At 37.3% G+C, this 22,171-nt stretch overlaps 1 protein-coding gene across 2 annotated transcripts; it reads left to right on the forward strand.

Annotated features, from left to right (window-relative positions):
* Positions 1 to 136: 136 nt before the first annotated feature.
* LOC144660783 (uncharacterized) lies at positions 137 to 21,222 on the forward strand. 2 transcript variants are annotated; one of them, XR_013572158.1, is made up of 23 exons: positions 137 to 395; positions 3,764 to 3,868; positions 4,218 to 4,260; positions 4,641 to 4,719; positions 5,230 to 5,274; positions 5,468 to 5,520; positions 6,370 to 6,449; positions 6,551 to 6,597; positions 6,774 to 6,861; positions 7,152 to 7,240; positions 7,355 to 7,412; positions 7,970 to 8,067; positions 9,486 to 9,557; positions 10,272 to 10,340; positions 11,377 to 11,414; positions 13,127 to 13,315; positions 13,981 to 14,139; positions 17,334 to 18,282; positions 18,656 to 18,724; positions 18,815 to 18,877; positions 19,095 to 19,161; positions 19,432 to 20,198; positions 20,424 to 21,222. XR_013572158.1 is itself a non-coding variant. In XM_078521510.1 (22 exons), the coding sequence occupies exons 1-22, from the start codon at positions 270 to 272 to the stop codon at positions 19,507 to 19,509; spliced, it is 2,664 nt and encodes an 887-aa protein (XP_078377636.1). In that variant the 5' UTR covers positions 137 to 269; the 3' UTR covers positions 19,510 to 21,222. The 2 variants fall into 2 exon arrangements, 1 of the variants encoding a protein (XP_078377636.1); XM_078521510.1 differs by having other exon boundaries at positions 19,432 to 21,222.
* Positions 21,223 to 22,171: the final 949 nt, after the last annotated feature.

Here is a 22,171-nt window from a genome sequence, read left to right on the forward strand (position 1 = left end):
CAGTTATACCGGGAAACTGGTACGGGTCGACAACCCTCCGAAGATCCTCCGAACAATTCCGACTAGAAGCGATCGGAACCGATTCCTCTACGAGCTGGCAATCTCGCGGGCTCATGCAGTTGGAATCAATGGAATGCAACAAATGCACAAATTACGTCCATCCAGAAATAAAGATGAAGTGAAATCGACGGTTTTATTTTGAAGTGGCCGGTTCGGAAGCCGTGTTTTATTAACTAAAAAGGAAACAAGTTCGTTGACGGTTTTCCATCATGTACAGATTGAGCAGAAGATTCCGCAGGCGATTTGGGAAGGACAAAGAAGAGAAGAAAGACAAACATGCCTTGGACTATGTCATCGTTTTGCTCGATGGCAGCGACCTCTCATTCAATTTACACGTAAGTTTTATCTTAATTTCAATTTAATAACATCTCACAAGAACACGAACGCGAGAATTGTGGCGTTTCTAGGACGATGTTTTATCCTGTTACTAAAATGGTTTGTTTTCTTATGATTTTAACACAGAGTATGCTCAATTTCCTCCTTGAAATAACGTTTCACAGGTTCTGCATGCATGGTTTAGCTCGTAAAGGAATGTTCTAGCAAAGCTAATATTTGAAGAAGTCAGACAATTAACAGAAGACGCTTTGTGAGTTTTTCGGATCTGTTTTGATGAGATAAAATCTTAATGTTTTCGAAAGTAATGTATTTTATTAGCTGTAAGACACTTCAAGAATCCGCATGCATCCATTTCAGTATGTTTAATGTTTATTTCAGCAGATGATCGTGAACACATCATCTATTGTGTTTTGAAAACAGTTTTTGTGTAATTAGTCGTTTTTACCAGGACAATAGCAAAAGAACAATCGATGGAGCGCGAGCAAGCTTAACCTTTAACTTTTAGAATAGACTTCCATGTGGGGCGTTCCGGCGGAAATTTCTTTCATATGAATTTAAGCTTTATACGCTTAGTCGAAACTAAACTCCCTAGTTAAGTCCAAACCCGTCTGTTGCGACTGTTGTTGCCTTTGATTTCTTATTGTTGCTGATTAAACCATTTATCAATTACAATTATGTGCCTCAAAGTTTAGCCTTGTACATTTCACAAACGACATCTATCGGCCAGTAATATGTATGTTTTGGTGACAGACAATTTGCAGTTCATTACAATTGAACGCTTTTTTACAAAGAAAATCCAATAACATCGAAGATAACGATCCAAGAATCACAGTTATTTTGTTTTTGTTTCCTTTTATTTGTAAACAATTGTCAATAACTTGTTATTAATTCCATTAGTGGGCCTTTCTGTTAGCATAACCTCTGAGTTTCTGCAAATCGTGTGCATGTATATATATGCTGAACAAGGGTTCCATGTTCTCGTGACATGAGTGAGGAGACACAGTTCTAATTCTGTGTATTGTCATCAAAACAATTCATAATAATGCTTCCTGTTATATTATATCTTGAAGTAATAGGCTAATTTCTCATATTTCCTGAAACATCAAGGAGTCAAAAATGTAAATAATGTCTGCAGTCACTAAAACAAAAGCAATACAAGAAGTATATTCTTCTTTTAATGTTGTGGGTATTGAGTATTAAACCCAGATAACTTCATTAAAAATAAAGTTGTTTCTCTCTTTCTGGGATTGTTTTGTCAGCACTCAGTTTTAATATATACTGTAATTTTGAAATCTGAAAAATGAAATATTAATAGATAATAATAACAATAATAGTGAAATAACTGATAATGATAATGATATCCTATTTTTAATTACAATTAAAATATTGAAGTCTGACAATTGTGATGGTCTAGAAACCTTGCAAAATAGCATTTTACAAATATAATTTATTCACATTCACACCACAGCATTGACACTCTGGGAATTTGTCTGATTCTTAATATTGTACGGCATTTACTGTTTAAAGTAATAGAAGAACACAAAAGTGTAAAGGCCCATTTACACGACAAAATTTTTGGCACGGCTCGGGTAAAAATGGCATGCATACCGAAAAAATGGTTCGGCACAGATAAATTTTGTTGTGTACAGTCACCTCTCTCTAAGACGGACACCGTCGGGACCGGCCCCAACTGTCCGTCTTAGAGAGGTGTCCACCTTATAGAGAGTCGAGGTAACGTGACACCAGAAATTTTGAGACGATGAAGCTAAACGGCTATGCACAACGAGTGCACGTCTGTTTTTAGTCGCTTACGTTAGCAAAACCTATAAAGTGGAACTAAAATAATATCAGAAATTCAACTAGTTTGTTAATAACAAACGCTAATACTGTAAGTAGAAAACTGAAATTTTGGTGCCCATATACAAGTTTAAGAAAAGAAGTAATGCGTTTTAGCGGTATTTTGGTATTCTAAAGGCGCTGACCTACTATGCTATATGTCGATAACAAGTTTTGAAGTATTATTCACTTAAAAATAACTTTTTGTGCGTGTCCGTTGGCGGTTTCATAGTGTCCGTTGTCCGTCTTAGAGAGGTGTCCGTCTTACAGAGAGTTTTCTTACAGTAAAATGACTGAAAAACGACAGGGACCATAACCAGGTGTCCGTCTTATGGAGGTGTCCGTCTTATAGAGGTGTCCGTTAAGAGAGAGTTGACTGTAAACGACTTTGCCTTACCCGTGCCAAACCAAAGTTTTACGTGTGCGCGGACCTAGTCACGAGGTACGTAGTCTGAGCACGGATAAAATTGGTATGTGTTCCTGAAAATATAGCCCGGCTCGGACAAATTGTGTAGTGTAAACAATTAGCCATGCTGAACCTGCCGTAAATAGGGGAGGTACAAGCCATCACTGCTTCCATCTGAATAAGAACCATATACCTTCACCCTTTTCTAGTCTTCTGGGAAAAAGGCAAAAAGATGCGTGACTCATATGTGATCGACGTTTAAACGAAACAGTAGCATGCGCACTAAGGCAGAATTGCGTACACTGGCCAAGGTGTTTAGCCTTTTACCCACACCAAAACATGATTTAACGCAGTTTAGCACGGTAGAAAAAAGGAAGTATAAACAGGGTATCAATTTTTTCCGAGCTGAGCTACAGATGAGCTACAAATGAGTTTAAAGATTGATTCTGTTGACAATTTGATTAATCAGATGAAATGGATTTGGTAATCCACAAACACAGTTTCGCACTTACAAAAATTGCCAGCAATGTTTGATCCAGGTTGGTCAGCAGTGGTCAACAATAATTATAGGTTGTATTTGATTAAAACTGAATGTGGTATAGAAATGAGAGTATGGAGATTGAACATTGCCAAACAGTTGCTCTTTATTTTTGTTTCACTGTGTTTGATAACTGAGCCCAGTTGATCTCACTCGTTAAATTGAGTTTTTGAAATTAGGTTGAATAACTGGTAAATAACTTCCAAAAGGGTTAATTGATATAAATCTTGATACATGTCTGCAGATTTTTCACGAGGCAGCTGAAATTAGACCTTTGAGCGTTCTGGGAAATTAACATAAGTCAGACAAATCATCGGTCAGTAAAATATCCTTTAATTTAACGATGTACCATATTTTCTCGACTTAACACCCACCTGATCTGTGAAACTGATATATGAAAATTAGCATCTCATTCTCTTTTCCTCAAATAATTTTTAAACATGTTAACATATCCAATTAGGACATCAGACCATGTAGATGTAAAGTTTTCTAGCAGTTGATGGGTAGAATCATTGTTAAATCAATGACTTTGCTGTTTCTTATTGTTGCAGAAAATGATTAAAAATATCTTTCTTGAATTTCACCAGAAAAAGGCCAAAGGACAAGAACTCCTTGATCTTGTTTTTAAGAACCTGGATTTGGTTGAAAAAGACTACTTTGGTCTTCAGTTTATGGACACACATCAAGTTTCGGTATGGAATGCTTTTTCAGAACTTGTAAAAATAATGTAGTGCACAAGGGGAGAGAAAGTCAATGTTCAAAAAGAGATATGAAATCCTCATGAATTAAGTTGAAACAAAGTAGCAGTTTTCATGGACATAGTGTAGGGAGTTAATATTTCTCAGTAAAATGGAGTGACAGCACTAGGTGTGTGTTTGAAGTTCTAATACGTACCTGCTTACTGCTCCTTACGACCGGGGTCCTTATTGAAGGGGTGGACAAGGATTTAGAGTACTTAAAGTAATATTCATGTATTTTGCATTGTTTTAATCACAATATATTTACAAATGCAAACAAATGTTGTTGTTTTTTTTCCTGCAGCACTGGTTAAATCCTCTGAAGAAAATCAAAAAACAAGTCAGAAGTAAGAAATTATACCTTACAGGTTTTACCTCCCGTGTTTTCCAGTTAGAACCAGTTAAAAATAACAAAACTTTTATTGAGTATAGTTAATGTTGTGGTAGTTGTTTATTGCACAGTTTTTTGCATTTTCATAAAATCCTGATAATAAATTCCCCTCCCCTTGTCGGTCTGCCCCCAAAATGAGCTCCCCCACCAAAAAAGAGTACTTTGAGCTAATGTATGCCCAAAGCTTATTTACTGGAATTTTACAGTATGTAATCATAATCACCATGTTAGTAAGTTACTTGACAGTTTTTAATGTTCTTTATTGCTAGTGACTACCGGTAACTAAACTGTAGTCTATGATAAAATTTTATAATTTTAATGAATTTGTGTTTTCAGTTGGTCCACCTTTTACATTGCACTTCAGAGTAAGGTTCTATGCTGCTGAACCACAAGACCTGACTGAAGAACTTACCAGGTAAAAGTAAATGTCAATTTTTAGCATAATTGATTATTAAGTTGAGAAAATGTACCTTGCATCATTGCACAATGCTAGTAAACACAACAAGGAGGTGCATAAACCTTTAAACTGGTCATCAATTGCATTTTTAAAGCTTTTTTACCTGAAATAATTATTGCCAGAAAATATCCATACTCCTTCCATGATTTCCATGGAAGGTTTCTTTGGTCTGATCCTCCAATCACACTGGAAATTTGTTTTGCTTCACAGTTACCTTTAAAAACTTTTTATTCACTTTTAAATCAGTAAGCTCTTTAAACCCCCTTCCTCTTGGAATTTTAGATGACCCTCCTTGAAGTGGGTACTTATGGATATTTCCTAGAACTGCACATTTTGTTTTAATTTTCATTTTTTGATTCTCCTTTTAATGTTTACATTGGATGTGTTGAAAAAGGTTATAATTTATATTATATTATAACATGTAGAACATACTTTTTATTAATTAATTGTTGACTTTGTACTTTGTAGATATCATTTCTTTCTTCAAATCAAGCAAGATATATCCAAAGGAAAGTAAGTAAAAATAATTCAAGATGCTTGTTTTTAAATGGGCTTGCGGAAGAAAATTTAGTGGTGAAGAATAAATGATAGAGTGTTTTTGTCTTGGAAATTTGATGTTCTCAAAACTAGCATAAATGCTCTTACTATTGTTCAAATACAAGCTAAGCAAAGTATGATAAAAGTTATGTGACATATTTTTTTCCAGGCTTGAAGTTCCACTTAAGATTGGTGTGGACTTAACTGGGTACAGTTTGCAATGTAAGTTGCCAAGGAACCAGATTATGAAGTAATTATGACAACAAAATATGCAAATGCATAAATGTAAATATACGGTACTGAATGACCCATCACTAAGAAAATAATTTATAGAATGGTGCTTATTAGAGCCTTGAGATGTTGGATGTTATATATCACATACTTAAAACAGTGTTTAATTGCATTTCCAAACACTGAGAAGAGAGTTGAAATACAATTTTCAGCTCTGTATTTTGGAGGAAGTTTGAAGTGTTTGGAAGTGTGGTGAAGCGCTCTCACAAGTGTTTGAAATATTTTCCTCATCTGAAATGAAACTTCAGAGAAAACAGAGAAAAATAATTATAAAAATCTAAATGCTAAGTTAGGTCAGATATCCAAACCACTGTTAGGGTAATGATTTCCTTTATTGATCGTGATCTGTTGGTCCGGGGGGTTTTTGGGGGGCCCGCCCAATGAGTTTGAAAAGTGATAATTAATGAGCATGTAATACATGACCAGGTTCACATAGAAGTCATAAACGTAAATTAATTAAAAAAAGATTAACAGAGGAAACTATTTGAAATACATGTTTTCCAGTGTATTTTGTCCAAACTTGGTCAATTTTGAGGCCAAGGGAGAAATTGTTTATTCAACATGTTTTTTTAGGTTGAATCGGCAAAGCTCTAATATTTTAATCCATTTTTGGGGGGGTTGAAAAGAGTTACCTTAACACAAAATTGGCAATCTACAAGATTCAATTTTTTTTTAGGTTGACATCCCTGCTTGTAGAGTGTTAGATATTACATATTGTAGTCTAAGGAATGTTGATTGGTGACATGTATTTGATGTGTTTATTGATGCTCTCCCATGCAGCTCACCTTGGAGATTTTGATCCTGAACTCCATGAACACTCAACAGAATACATAACAGAATTCAAGTTTATTCCTAATCAGGTATGTACACTGAAATTGTTGAATTTTATTTATTTAATGAAACAGTCGATTGACAAGGTCTGCATCTGACTTACTTTTTAATTTTTCTTTTCTTATTTTAGACCAAAGAGCTGGAAAAAGAAATATGGAAGAAACACAGAGCTCTTATGTAAGTCAAGTGTTACACCTGAAACTCTACTCAACTTTTGTCAAGTTACAGTATGTCTTACTGAGATGTTCACAACAAAAAGCTAATTTTAAGCCAAGTTGAGCCTTTTATATAATAGTTTGTCACGTGTTATTTTTGAAGTTGATCTAACAGGCATTTGATAATTCTGATTGTAGTGGCTTAAACCCAGCTGAGTGTGAGGTTAACTTTCTCAAGACTGTGAAGAACATGGATTTTTATGGCATTGACCTCCATTCTGTTATGGTAAGCTATCTGCCAGGCACCACTGCATGATTACAATATGTAGGAGAGAGTTACTGGTATCTTCTAAAGATTGAAATATCTTGTATAGAAAATCAAAATATACTTTTTTAGAATAAAAACCATATTTTAATAATTATACAAAATTTGATTGGAGCACCTTCATAAAGTGTTTGCACGAAAAGCAGCTAACTTCTATTAAGTGGCCACTTACCATTTCCCCAAGGGTAGCCACTTAATAGGGGTTCGGCTGTACATATGCTTATCAATCTTACAATCGACATTCTTTTCAGGGAGAAAATAAAGTGGAGTGTCAGCTAGGTCTGACTCCTCGTGGTGTTCTGTTTGTCAAAGACAAGGAGAAAAGAAACCTTTTTGCTTGGTAAGTGCGGAAATAAAAACACTACAAGTACACTTGAGAAAATAGCGGTATTAGTTGAAACATGGTGTATGATAAGATTAAGCTAAAATGTTCTATTTGTTCTCAATCCTTTAGGCACAAGATAACCAAAATATCATTTAAGAAAAGCAGGTTTCTTTTGGACTTCCAAGAGGTATGAGTTTGTAAAAATTGTGTTGGAAAAGTTTACAATTTGGTGAAACCCAAGTTTATAACTGTGACAGTGACTAAATAAAAAGTCACAAAAAGAGCATAATAAAAAAGTTCCCTTCTCAGGTAGCCTGCATAGCAAATGCTCTTGTACAGATAAAGAGTTTTTCACATTTTGGTAATGGAAAAGTTGGGGTAAGGGGAAAATAATAATAATGAATAAAAACAGGACTATTCTTTTTGCCCTCATCTGAATTTTTGCATGCCCAAAATTTATGCAGGAACTCTTGCTATGTAGGCTACTTCTCAAGCAGTTTTTGACAAAAGACACGCTTCTTATTCACAAGTTAGAATACATAGAAAGATAACATTTCGTCTAACATGGCCTTGAAGGGCAGGGTTGGTTTTCTTTCTCATCATATATTTATCAAAAGCAGGGTTATTTTTTATTTATACCAGCTGTAATTTATTGCAATTAACACGAATACTGAAGTGGAGTTTTCGCTATTTACACACTATTTCCTAACTCCATGCACGCTTTGCGGACCTATTTTCTCACAGGATCGAAGACACACAGAAAGCTTTACATACACCTGTCCTAGCTCCCATGATGCTAAGCACCTTTGGAAGAGTGCAATTGAACACCACACATTCTTCAGGTAATAGCTGTTTGTTCTTTGTGACAACTTTAATACATTCTTGGACACAATTCCAATTTACTCAGTGGAATATTACTTTTTTTACGATGCCCCCCTCCTCTTACCGGAAAAAAAAAAATGTAAACAAACGCCAAATATTTCTTGACTCTGAAAAAGACGAATACCCAAACGCAAAGGAATAACTTGTTTTACCTGTAAATTTATTGTGTGTATCAAAAAGCAGACGTAGTACTTTTAACTAAAATGAGATAATTTTGACTGTACAGGGCTTGTTGAAAATTGCCTTGGCAGAAAACAGTCTTTCAGTCACAAAAGTTTGATCTCGCAAAGCAACCAAAAAATCGCCAAATTAAACTCCCACAAAATTTTGTGCTACATGGTATGTCTGAGTTGTATTCTTTTGCATTGTTTTAAGTTTTCCTTCAAATTAAATACAGTAGAACCCCGGTAACTTGAACTCTGAAGGGAAACGAAAAACAGTTCGAGTTAGCGGGGTTTCGAGTTATCAGGGTCGATTGAATATTTAACTTGCCAAGTTAATAATTGATAGTTAACTGATTTTTCAGCACTTCAGTATATGGTACCGTGCAAATTGAACTTATCTAGTCAGAAACTCTAACATGACCATACATTCTAATGATAAGAGTGTAAAATGGCTGTCAAATACTTGATCTGTTCGTTGCTCTAATCAATGGGCAAGTTGCAAGAACCGGAATTCGAGTTTTCGGGGTAAATTTGACCCAAATTTTGTTCAAGGGAAACGAAATTTAGTTCAAGTTAGCGGGGTTTTCAAGTTATCCGAGTTCGAGTTAACCGAGTAAAAATGACTGAAAAGTGGGAGTCAAGTCCAAGGGAAATGGAAGTTCGTTTGAGTTAGCAGGGTTGTTCAAGTTATCCGAGTTCGAGTTACCGGGGTTCTACTGTAGCTCACTAAATTAGAAAAAAATCAAAAGTTTGAAGATAAACAAACTATTCCTTAAGAGTTATGAACTTGAAATCAGATTTAAGATGTTCCATGGCTGTAAAAGACCCATCATCTGTTGTTGCTAAGATATATTACTAAGAACTATGAAAGAATGTCTGTAAAGAACTGATAAAAACAACTGTTTCTAAGCAGGGATTTGTGCTTTGTCTGTAGTTTTAAGGTTGCTGATTGATTGTTACAGAAAGCGGGAGTTATTATCTACACACTAAGAGTAGTCGTGTGTGTTATTATATCTTCCATTTATAACTCTACCAAGTGGATATTTCGCTTCTTATTCTATTCTTACAGAAAACTGAAACCTAATAATGGGTAAATAGATACAGGTGAAGCTGAGAGTTAGAGGTCGTTGACTTGTGCTGGTAAATGATTAATTAATTCGATTTTGCCGTGCTTTTTAAAACGAACCTAACAATCTGTTTGACCTTCGCCACAGACTTGTGAAACCAACCAGCAAGCCAACAAGAACAGCGAGTTTCTTGAGGTTTGGCTCTCGTTACAGATTCAGGTTTGTGCTAGATTTGCACTGACGTTTGTTATTTGTGTGTAAAATAGTTGCATTGTTTGTATTAGCGTTACAGTGTTTGTAGCATTGTAGCCGTGTTTGTACTAGCTTTACAGTGTTAATAAGTGCATAAGCGTAACAGTGTTTGCATAAGCGTTGTAGTGTTTGTACTAGCGTTACAGTGTTTTTATTAGCGTCACAGCGTCTGTAATTAGCGTTACAGCTTTTGCAATAGCGTTACAGTGTTTGTATTAGCGTTACAGTATTTGTACTAACGTATAATTGTCCGTTCAATCGAATCTCCACCTAAAGCCACTTCTTTCCCGACGATAGGGTATTTTTCTTCCCAGCCATTCACCCATTCATTCACTTTACCCTTAACCTCGTAGTATTTTAAATGACTTTTTGCAAACTTGTATGCACCTGCGACTAAACTTGCGTCTCCGTTTGGCCACCCAACGCTAGTCTGTACGCAAGTTGAACTTGCGACTACTTGCATCCACTTGCGTTACCGTTTGGCCAGTGCTTTATTTAAATCTCCATTTAACGGCCACCTTTTTTAAAAACACTGTAACCACTAATACAAACACTTTTAACGCTAACCTCTTCACGGCGGTTAGTTAATTTTGCCCCAGGATGGACGTTGCATGTTGATAGGTTCAACAGATAGTTAGAGAAAGAGGAAATGGCTGACAAGTTGTTTGTGTTGTTTTACAGCGGAAGAACAGAAGTCCAAGCGCAAAGAGATGCAAGAATGAGCGCCAGGAAATCCCTCAAGATCCAGAGGTAACCTTAAGGAGCAGCTTAAATTAGCGCCGCGCCAGTTTCGTCTTGTTATATTGCTTTAAACTTGTATCGAGGACTGGGGAAAGTTTCTTTGCTTTTATCAAACGGACTTGTGTGAAATTCAAGACTGAAAGTGGCGCATTCAAATAGCCGTCACTTAAAGTAACACTGGCAGAGTGAAATATTTAGTCGAAGTGAAACAAGTGCTTTTTTGGTAAATGTTCTTCAAAGGACACTGTCACATTTTTATTTTAAAAAGTAAAGAGCCTGAAGATAATAGAAACTACGAATAGTGCTTCAATTTTATTTAAAATCACCATACAAGCGTACTGAATCGATATACAAGTGATATTATTGTGATGTCATCAGGAACTTTAGATCTCAACTTGAAAAAGTTTTGTCATTGTGGACTGGAAAAACACCTAGAAATGATTATGGCTCCCTTCTTCCTTCAACAACAATTATATCTCCATCTTGATGTACTACATGTAGGTGCATTTCGAGTACGAAGGGAACTGTTCGCCAATTTCAGTACTTTTTGCCGAAAAGCATTACATTGTGTAAAATCCTTGTGGCAGTGTCCCTTTCAAAGGCTCCAGAGAGTACGTTACTGCCAATGTCCAATTTACAAATAGCACAACGACATTGCGGGCTCAGTCAGTTGTTGTAAAATAGTACTTAATCCTTCTCGGTCTTCTTCTAACATTAGATGCTGTGGCTGTTTTTGTTTTTTGCTTTCCTTGAGCCAGTAATTGCCCTTTTTAAGGTCGTGTTGTTCCTAGGTAAGGCGCTTGACGCCTTTTACGACACGACTGTGTTGTTTCTATTTTTTGTTAACAGTCGAAAAGTTTCTAAACTTGTGCTAATTGAGCGCCATTGTTTGAGGCAGCGTGCGGAAAGGTGTGAAAAGCCTGTTGTTTTTAATAGAAAAGGTGTTAAGGTGCAGTAGTGTTTTAACAGGTGGATAACAAGATGTTTGTCCATATTACTAAGGCTTGTTAAAAATTCAACTTATTTACATGAATTTCTCTTTCAGGGCAACAAGCGAACGATTCTCAAGAAGACCCACAGTCGGTAAGTTACTGCTAACCCGTCCAAGTCGCTTTTTTTGTTAAAAGTTAGTTACACCCTGTACAGCTGAGGGATAAAACTTGTAAGCTGCGTCACTAGCGAGCTCAGTCAGGCTGTTTTTTAAGCTGTTAGTAGCCATAAATTATCATAGTATTGTTTCTAAGAATCATGCCAGACTTACATGGCTGTGAAATTGCCTCAAACACAATTTAGTAATCGATAAGCTGGGAGACAAACTAGCAATTGCTTCGTTGATGTTGTTATTATTTCAGATTAATCAAACAATATTTGTTTGTCTTCCCATCAAAATGTTCAGTATTCCATTAGCATTGCCATTTTACATTTAGCACCAATAATTTCTTGAAATTTTACTTCAACAGCTTAAGTACATTTGTTCATTGATCGCGTCAACATCTTCACGTGAATTCAAGTCCATTTGATTTTAAAAACAAACAGATCACTTAATATGTAGTGGCTTCTGGTTGTGGTTGATATTTATCATATCTGCCTTCTTAATCGTCACCAAGGAAAAATGCGACACGTGTAAAATCTTCTTAGAAACTTACACGAAACATTCGGTTACAATTTAAATTGAGCTGCGGCAGCAATAAAGAGACCGCCAGCAGGTAAATCATTGCCCTCTTGCCAATATATGCTAGATTCTTAAAGAATTGAAGCAAACGTCTATCGAGACAAACTTTAAGCAATATTTCACGGATTCATTATATGTTTTGTTTGCACTTTGTAGTTGCTCTTTGAAAGTTTTTACAGTTTCATAATTCCGCTGGTTCTATCATTAAATTGGCACCTATTCAATCTGCTAAACAGTGCTAAGCCAAGACAATTCTTTGCATGCTGTTGAGTTACTATGCAACCTAACGTCTTTGAAATGGACTAAAATGCATTCATTTTTAACGCACCAGCAGCGGATTTTCAAAAAGTGATCTTGCGTCTAGGTTTTTGAGACAGTTTAAAACGTAAGAGTACATGGAGCAACAAACAACTATCGAATCATTTTGTCGCCAGTTGAAGACAGTTTCGGTTTTTCTGATGCCCAGTTCATGTAATACTCCTGAAAAGAACAACTTGGAGGAAAAAACACACGCTGTTTCAGGTATAGAGGTTAAGCCTCATCACCAAAACAGGCGTAAAAAAAAATTCATTTACGTAGGGATCTTTTCTTCTTTGTGCTGAATGCGCGCGTCTTTTTGGCAATTTGTCATCGAAAAAAGTCTTTTAGTTTGCAAGACAGCTTGAGGCATGCTTTATTCATGCGGTACATTTTGCAATTACAATTAAATTGTTACGCAAGACAAGATTTTGTCCGGTCTCGTATCCACATCATTTATTGCAATAAAAGCTACACGCTGCGGGTATTTTAAGCATCTCAAGTTGAACTTTGCGATCGATAGAGAAATTGTATTGGGTACAAAATAATGCTAAATTTTCCAATAACAACAGGCAATGACAATCGAACGGTGCTGTTGAAGTAGTATCCTGCCTTATAAGATTTCTATTGTGAGATTACTCACTCCCCAAGGCAAGTCTTGAGGCAGCAGGAAACATTTTTATGCAGCTTTTAGACGCAATACATCTTTGAAGAACCTGTCTTTCACACAACTTGAAGTTTTTTTCTCTTGATTTCGCATCTTAGATAGCCAAGACAGGTTGTATGCTGAACTCCGGAAATATAAGAGAATTCTGTTTTGTTGTAGGTTTTATTCGCGTTGGTTCTCGGGTGTGGGGTAAGGCGTTGAATGGCGACTTTTACAAAGGAGTGGTGACTGGATTGGGTGAAATGTTACACATCAAGTTTGATAATGGAGACACTATTGCGCATGACAGGAATGACACTGAGTGTGTTGTGTTTGATCAAGTGCCAGAGATTAGCGACTTGGAAGTTGGTAAGAGCGCTTAAACCATGTTATCCGGCTAGTGAGTTAGAGATGCAAAGTAACAGTTAAAACAAGATGCGTTACAAGTGTGGACGAGTGGAACGCAAGATTGAAACTGTGATCAAAGCGTGGTCTGCGAGCAGGTTTTCCGCCATCCGGGTTGTTCCTCTCCATTTTCCCAACAGAAAGTTTCCTCTCAGGCCTGTTAAGGCGATGCTGTGCCTGAGAAGAAAGTTTTATTGCTCAGTACCAAACTGAAGGAAATTTGCTATCTGAGTGAAGCAAGTCTGTTTGAAAGGGTACAGTCTTACTTCTAAATCGACTCAAATAATTTCTGGGAGCGGGCATTACCGCCCCCCCCTCTTTTTTTTTTTTAGCAACCTAACGAACTCTGTACTATAGCAATTTGTTTGAACCCAGGAGTATTAGTAGGTTGTATAATGTGATCGTCTGGTATGGGCAAGTGTTGTTCTGAAAAGAACTGTTGTTGGTGACTGAAGTTTCAACTTGAAGAACCCGAGCGGAAGTCATCTTCAGCCTCGCGCAATGTTTGTTGTCAGTTTTTTGGCTCCACTACCAGACCTCTGCAAGGGAATACAAACCTTGCCTCCTGGAGGCTGAAAGCCAGCTACTTAGCAGTCATTACTAACGTGAATTGTCGCTATTTTCTCCAGGGAGTCGAGTAATTGCTCATTGGCCGAGTCTTCCCGCCAAGCTGTCAGGTAAAGTGATTGGCATTGAGCATGGCAAGTACTATGTGGAGTATGATGATGGAGATAAACATCAAAACACCATTGATCAGCTCAGGATTCTTAAACCGCCATTGTATTTCGGTAAGCAGATCAACGTAAAATAAATCAAGTGCAGGATACATGTCTATCTCGTGTGTGTAATGTACAATATGTGTTTCCCCGGCCCTGTTGCAACACAATATAAGAGCAACAGACGTACGTAGGTAAAGTTAAGTCTGCGTTCGGGCCAGTAGAGGCCCATCAAGTCGGAGGTTATCCCGGTTTTCGTAGCATTAAGCAAGTGAGAGTATTTCTACTCTCCCCTGGATGGGATGCTAGTCCATTGCAGGGTAACACCCCAGCATACATTGTCATACATAAATTCGCCGGTACCCATTTATACACCTGGTTTGAGAAAGGCACTGAGAGTACAGTGTCTTAAACACAACCCTTAAAAAGAATGAAGCTTTTAAGTAACGGTTTGAAATGATGGAACATCACAAAAGAAACTATAGGAAACCTCACAGGAGGATGGGTGCAGGTTAGAACTGAACAAATTAGAAAAATAGTAACTTCTGTCAAATTTAGTTCAGAAGTTTGAGATTACGGTCTTAAACAGTAAGAAATACTGTTCACTGGTGATATAGCTGATATTACTTCAAGAAAATTTAATGCTGTGATAAAGATTAAGTCAAGGATATAACATGCGTATCAAGCCCTTGTAACCTGTGGTTTTAAGTTATTCCATGTACTAATTCTTTCAGACAGTTCATTGTGTAGTAGACAAAAACATTGTTTAGCAAGTCTAATTTAAAGATGTCCCGCTGTGTGAAGCTGTATTTTCAAGCATTTTAGTTTTTTTGTCAAGTAACAACTTTCAAGTAAATAATAACTTTTGAGGCTGAACAGTTTTCATTTCGACGCGACTGCCTTTCCGGTTTTATACAAATTCATCTGACAACTCTTCCGCTTTTGAAAACTTGTTATATTTTTTATGCGACGGTTGACAATTTTCTGCCCGCGTTGTGGAGAAACTTTTCATCAAATGTTTTTGAGGTTGAAGGTAAGGGCTAGCTATTCAAGTTTGTCAGCTAGAGTGACATGTTGAAATTAAGCTAATTTATCAGCCAATGATTGAGTTTTTCTGATTCCTGTGTAGAAAGTGAATCTTTTAAGAAGTAATGAGTCTTTTAAGAAGTAATGAGAAAGCGTCTTAAAAACTGTTCAGTGGTGTTTATAAATTAACTTGTTCAAGACTAGGTCAAACACGAGGTTAGTTCTAACAAAACACATCGCTGGCTTAACCAGCCTGCCCAAATGTGGCTTCACTCCAAACATAAGTGTTACCTGTGAGTTGAATATTTCAAGAATTTTCCTTGGCGTTGTAAATTATTCATATTTTCCCTCAGGGGTTTCGCGTTCAAATGTCCTTACATTATTGTTGCGTAGCACTAGAAACTAGTTTTGTGTTACATATACACTTTTACATGAATTGCGTTATGAAGAGCCGTGGACTATGTAGATATAACCTTGATGTTGTTTGTAGTCGTCATCTTATAGATTTTAATAGGCAGTAGGTCTGTAATAACAGAGTCGATCTGCCAGAATAGATTTTTCTTTAATTGAATCGTGGAAGGTTCTTGAACGTACCAAGCGTTCTTTGGTGTTTACGTTATGTCATGTTGTCAATTCAAATTTGGCAAAATAAAAGCTTGATTAGGGGCGCGTTTCTTTTTAGTACACAAGGCGGCCGCAGTCAAATACTACAAGTGGACATTTTAATTGTCATCCTGTTTTCAAGAAAAAACGGAAAACCCGTGATTATTTGTCCGCCCTTCATCAAATACTCAGACATGACGGTTTCATCTTGTAAGAAAGTCGATTTCGGGCGCCCTTTTCGACACTTCATAAAAGGTTTGTAAAGATGTTCATGTATTCTTCCCCTGCTGAATATTTCGCTTTTCGTTGGACATGGCCATTTACAGTGTATTAGATATAAAGTAAACGAACTTTAGTATTTGCAGCCGGGTAAGACGGGTAAACCTTGTGCAGTGTTTTTAGTCAAAGATCCATTTGAATTAAATACTGCGATGAGATTTCAGTAGGAAAAGGTTGAATTTTAAAAGAATGCTCATCTTTACAATTTACGCCAATCGTGATGCCGCGAAGCAGTTGACATAGGGTGGATTTACTTGCAACATATGCGTATAATCGTCGCATTTGCCTGTTGAAATTTTTTACTGTTTTTTTTTTCTCGAAAACAATAAAGAATTTCAACGGGCAAATGCGACGGCTAAAAATATATTGCAAGTAAATACGCCCATAGATTATTCGAAACGATCCTGTTTATGGTTTCTGTAAAATAATTTCGACTTCGCTACCTAAAGTTATCAAACGGACTTAAGAAATAATTGCGCCGTTTTAACGTGCTGAGTTTTTTTTATGTATTTCAAGCTTTATTTGTCCTGTTTCGCCTACTTCTGTTTTTTTATCCCAACATATCAATTACATACTATCATAACGTAGTAAATATTATCATAGTAGAGAATATTTTTTAATTTTAACAAGTTATTTTGAAGAGGACAGTATATTTGTAAATTACGCGTTAGGAATATATGCAGTTATGGAGCCAGAACATTCCGGAATTAAAACAATATGGATAATTAATTTATTCAAGTACCATTTTTTTCAGACATTTTAAAACATTCAATTCCATGCCTAGAAACATCTTAAAAACTGTATTTTAATTTATTACATTTTGCGGTTTGAATGCTGCCCGCAGTTATAAACGATGCACATGCGTGAATTAGCCCGCCAAGGAGAACAGACAATATCAGTATCTGTCTTATTAACCAGACGCGAGGGCCACACCGAGGGAATATCGGCCCTAGGTGTTATTAGCACAAATCGAACGCAGTAAGGTCCGTACAGAAAAGATTGAAGGCATATGGTTGACAAGAAATTTATCACACGAGTGAACATTTAAAAAGGGAGCTGTAGAAACTTACCCAGTCCAATACTTGAAATATTGGACTGGCAATACAGCATTCTGATTGGTTGATTTTAGTTATTGACCCTTTCAGCTGTATTTGTCGTGTAATAAGTTGTGTTGTACGGACCTGAAGCTAGTTTTCTGCATAGTAGCAGCTGAAAATACAAAATGTTTTGTTTAAAATTTCTTGTTCCTAACTCGTGTTAAAATCCTGAGAGACGGCTGCTATTTGACTATACAGTGAAATGATTGAACGCTTTTTATGTGGTTTCAAAATGTCTAAACCAGTTTTTTTTCTTTAAAGGGCCTGGAGCCAGAACGCGTCGAGGAGTTAGAAAAGCAGAATCAATGAAAGTCACGAGTCTCACAGGAAGAGCTGTGATAACCACGGAACTTCCCCCGAGATCCAACTCAAACGGCCATATTAAACCTGACGAGCGGGCATCATCCTCACAAGTTGATGGTGCTACGTCAATGCCATCTACGTCAGAGTTTACGAAGATGAACGACAAGCCTTCGGACTCACTCGGAGCTTCAAATGGGCCAATTAAAAGCGTTGAGAAGAAAACGAGCGTTTCCGGCGGCCTTCCCGATGATCGACCTAGGAATATTCCCTCGAGATCAGCTTCGCTTCCTGCTAATGTTCGAGCTCCACGTGCAGGCGCCAATGCAAAAGATGGCGCCTCATCTTCTCCGTCTGCTTCTCCAAGAACAGACAAGAAAGCCGCTCGTAACAAGTCATTCGCTGGCATGACTAAAACGTCCCAAGCCAAGAAACCTCCACTTGACATTTTCTCATTGCCTGAAACGGACGTTGATTCAGGAATCTCGGTAGCTTGTGAAAGACCAACATCAGGAAGAGCTTCCAAACGAAATCTTCGAATTATGGATCTGATGAAGAACTCAAAAGAACCAGAAAACAAAACACAACAACCAAAAAACGACAAAACGCGCGTCCAATCAAAGAGCAAGAAAACATCCGGGAAAGTTAAGTCTGCGAGTCCCACTCCCGCTCGTCCAGACATCCAGGTTCCTCCCAATGCACCTTACGCACCAAATTTCTTGGAAACAGATCTTGATGATAATTCAGGGAAACAAGGCAATTATCTTGTGGACGCCCAGCGAAGTTTTCACGTGTTTATCCCAAATGATAGAAACAAGTGGGACCACAAAAAGCGTTTTACGTACCTAGATGGCATCTCTGCTTCAGATGAAAAATTGCTTCGAGGAAAAGAAGTCTCAACGCGCAAAAGGTTTGAATTTGTTTCCGATTTGTTGTTGTTTGTGATTGAAATAGAAGTTCTCATAGCCTGTTGTTCTGCGTTTCTTTTGTTTTGTTATGAGAACTTGATGGCAGATCAAAGCAATATTCTGATTGTCTTGTTGGCTTTCTGCTCGATAATGTTTTGATGTTGTAAGGGGAAATAATGTTTTCATCAGTCTAGTAAAGTTAAAGGAGTTATCTTATGGATGATGCAGCTTGAAAAATTGTCGCTATTTTTTTTCCTCAAGTTAGTGTCCTTGTAGTTTCTGTTTTCTTACTACGTCTCAGGTACTTATCTACTTTGTTTAAGTTTTTCATAGCTTTTAACGTAACTCTTTGTTTTCCTCTTTTTAAATATTCAGGAGGCGAACTTCACTGCCAGATTTGCGTACCTTTTTTAATCAAAAACAAGAAGATAATAACTTACAAGGGTAAGTGTGTTTGCTAACTATTCAGTTAGACACGCTGATTGTCTCGCTTTGTTTAACAGAATTTACTCACATGATTGTTCCTTTCTTCAGAAATGAAAATAAATTGTCATCCAGGAGAAACAGAACTCATTCTCTGAATGACCTCGCAAAGATGTAAGTTCACGTTTTATTATTACCCCGGGATTATTACATATTTTCGAATATTTAGTACATCCCTTTTCTGTTTTTTAGCGGTAAAATGCTCACATACCGATGAAAAGTTTGTTCAACTTTCTGTTTTTGTTGCTTTCTGTTTGTTTGTTTTAAAATGGACAGTTCAACTTCTTGCCTGATTTCTGATTGTATGTATTTTATGATCTCTCGGTTCCAGGTCACCGTCCAACAACAAGCCTGCTCCACTCCACATTGACAACTTGTTCAGTGCCACAGATAATCGGGTGAGTAAATCATGCACGGCATTGCATCAAACGCTGCTGTTTTATTGGATGAAATCTGTCACGTGACAACACTACGGCTGGTCGGTGGACACGTGATCTTAATATTGACCCTTGGCTGATCCCCAGAAGCGAGTCAAACCTAACTTGTTCAAGAGGCTTCTATGCCAGGAATCAGCCTTCATGTATCGCATTCGCATTTATCTCTTGCCTTAGAAGTCTACTGCAGAGATCTCGCTTGGTCTAATTTTGTGTTTTGTTCTTTCTTCACAGTCTGACTCTCCATTGTTCTCACCCAGCATGGAACAGAGTGCTTCCAGCAATAAACTGTTACTAGTTACTGACTTGTAAGGGCAGCAACGATACGTCACGCAAGTTACTGACTTGTAACGCAGTCATGAAGTGTCACGCGAGTACTGGGCTGCACATGATGCGTCACGCAAGTAACTGACTTGTAACGGAGCCATGAAACTTCACGCAAGTCGCTGACTCGTATCTTATGCTATGACATGTCACGCAACTTATCGATTTTGACGTCATAACCATGATACGTCACAGAATTAAACACTTCATAAAAAGTCGGGAAAACGACGTTTTTAAGCATAACAAGTTCCTTTTTTATTTGTACAGTGAAATAATTGTAATTATTATTACTACTGTTATTATTAAATAATATTTACGGGAGCTGAATATCAAAACATTGATTTTCAGTACAACAATCGGTTACAATTTGCTTCCGTAATAATTTTTTAATCGTTACATATCTAATGTGTTAAGGCAGGTCCACTCCACACTATAACAAGACCCGACTGTATTTAGTATATTGTTTTTAGAGTTTTTTCTCTCGAATTCATATGTTGTTTGACTAGGAGGTATTTTAGTTGGAGGGCTTGTTATAATTTGAAATTGAATAATTTCTCGAGAATTGGTACGTCAGTATTACAATCATAATAATAAATCGAAACCAGTATAGCATTATTGAGAACAAGGTTCGTTTAATGTTTATCAATTGTAAATTTAGTTTACAATAGTGCTTACGAGTAAATAAGCAACTTTATTTCTCTCTCGAGATTAAATAATTTGAATTTATAGTTGATAATGGTACAGGCTGCTTTCTCTGAAATCACTGGAGACACGTGATTTCTTGACGCTTGCGCATTGAAACCTTTATCATAAAAGCAAATAACGAATAGGTTATTCGGCATTTAATTTTTTTTAAATCTGGTTTCCATTTGCGAATTACGTCGCTGCTGATCGCTCGCCAGCAACCTCTAGATGGAAATTAGCTTTTCAATGAAACAGACCCCTTTCGCTTCGTTTGTAACTAACCTCCAAAAAAAAGGAACTGTCAGTTTATTGTCCATTTCAGATCATGTGACATTGTCTAGAGAATCATTCCTTTATGAGGGTCTTCCAGGGGGGTCCATGTTCTCTTGGTCCCAGCAAAGGTCAGCAAAATGTTCCTTGTGTTCCCATGTTCCCTTAGTATTTCTTCGATTTTGGTGACCTTGTTCCTTAAAATATTCCTTTGGTCCCATGTTCCCAGTTTCATTTTCCTTTTGTTCCCTTGTTCCCAAAAAGTCAATGGCCATGTTCCCTTGCTCCCTGAAACCCCTGGGAGAGCCTCCTTTATCCTTCTAAAAGTGGTGCATTTATTCGCACGTCGAAATGATTAATAATTACAACTCAAGGGTAGTAGCATCACAAGGTCTGAAATGCGACAACAAACAACGAAGCTGAAGAGGTCTATTTGTTCTATGGAAATTTAATTTAGTTTCAACTTTCTCATTTATAAACTGCAATGTAATTTCAGGGGTCACTGAACTAGTAACCAAGTGGAAAATGTTTATTTTTAATCTGACTGTTGATACAGTGAGAGAACTGATTGACGATTGCAATGTGACTATGTCTGAGATATTTTTGTAAAGTAGCAACTGCGGTAGTAGTTTGTTAAATCATTTTATTACTTTCCTCAGTGAAAACTTAATGCCATGATCATTATGGTAACTAATTTATCGGTTTTTATTCAGGTAAAGGACAAAAATAAAGGCTGTTAAAACTGTGCGAAGCGAACGTGTTTGAGGACTGCTATTGAGTAACTACCCCTTCCCCTTTTTACGCCTGCTATGCAGGCTAGCTTAAGAGAAGAAAAGCGAAATATTTCACGACACAAGTTCTCTGATTTGGTCTTGCCTTGTTGCATAAGGAAGCGGGAGCCGGGTCATATTAGAGGGCAGCTCGAAAAATGGAATTAGCGCGAAAAAATGGCGAGATTTTTCGCTTGCCGTTTTTTGCGCTGCTCCTGCACTAACCGAACGCCTGGAACAGGCTACACGCTGGAGCACCCCGTCCAGTCCACGTGTAGCCGTACCTCTTTTCAACGGAGCTCGGCTGACACCGATAGTTTCATCAATTTTTTTCCAGGCATGGTCAGTAATTAAAACTTCTAGTAGAGCAGACTGCTCAGCGTCTTGCTTCATACCGGGAGCAGGAGGGCATTTTGCGGGCGCATGCGTGCAACCGCTGTACAAAGACCGCGTGATCTTGGGAATAAAAATGGCGCGGAAGATTCAAACTTTGTTTTTTGTACTGTTTATCGTCACATATTTTAATATAGACGTAAATTTCGCTGAGAAAAAGTGTTTTGTGTGTGGCAAGGCTCTTATAAAGCAGATTTTCTGGCCTGCTTCGGGATCGTTGTTGCAAATAATGGGAAAATATGTGGGACAGGTAGGAAAGCCTTCACCGACAAAAATCAAACAGGCCGTAAAAAGAGGAAAACATTTATTCGTGTGCTGGAGTGTGATATATTAGGATCAAAACTTCACATCAAATCAATTCTGTAATACAGGCAGAGTGCGAGCAATATTATAGCTTGTCGGGAGATTTTTTTCCTAAAGGGACGGCCACCAAAGAAAAGGGTTTTCCCTGAGGGGAAAGACATGTTTGGGTGTTCTGCACATGATAATACAGCTCACTGATGACTCCAAAGCAAAGCCAACTTGCCCTCGAC

This window comes from Oculina patagonica, chromosome 7 (assembly GCF_052425735.1).
Source record: "Oculina patagonica isolate OP01 chromosome 7, crgOcupat, whole genome shotgun sequence".
Taxonomy (NCBI): Eukaryota; Metazoa; Cnidaria; class Anthozoa; order Scleractinia; family Oculinidae; genus Oculina; species Oculina patagonica.

Coding starts and splice junctions, on each gene's coding strand:
- LOC144660783 (XM_078521510.1), top strand. CDS start 270: ATGTACAGATTGAGCAGAAGATTCCGCAGGCGATTTGGGAAGGACAAA. Junction 7,413..7,969: donor TTCTTTTGGACTTCCAAGAG/GTATGAGTTTGT, acceptor ATTTTCTCACAG/GATCGAAGACACACAGAAAG. Junction 9,558..10,271: donor GGCTCTCGTTACAGATTCAG/GTTTGTGCTAGA, acceptor GTTGTTTTACAG/CGGAAGAACAGAAGTCCAAG.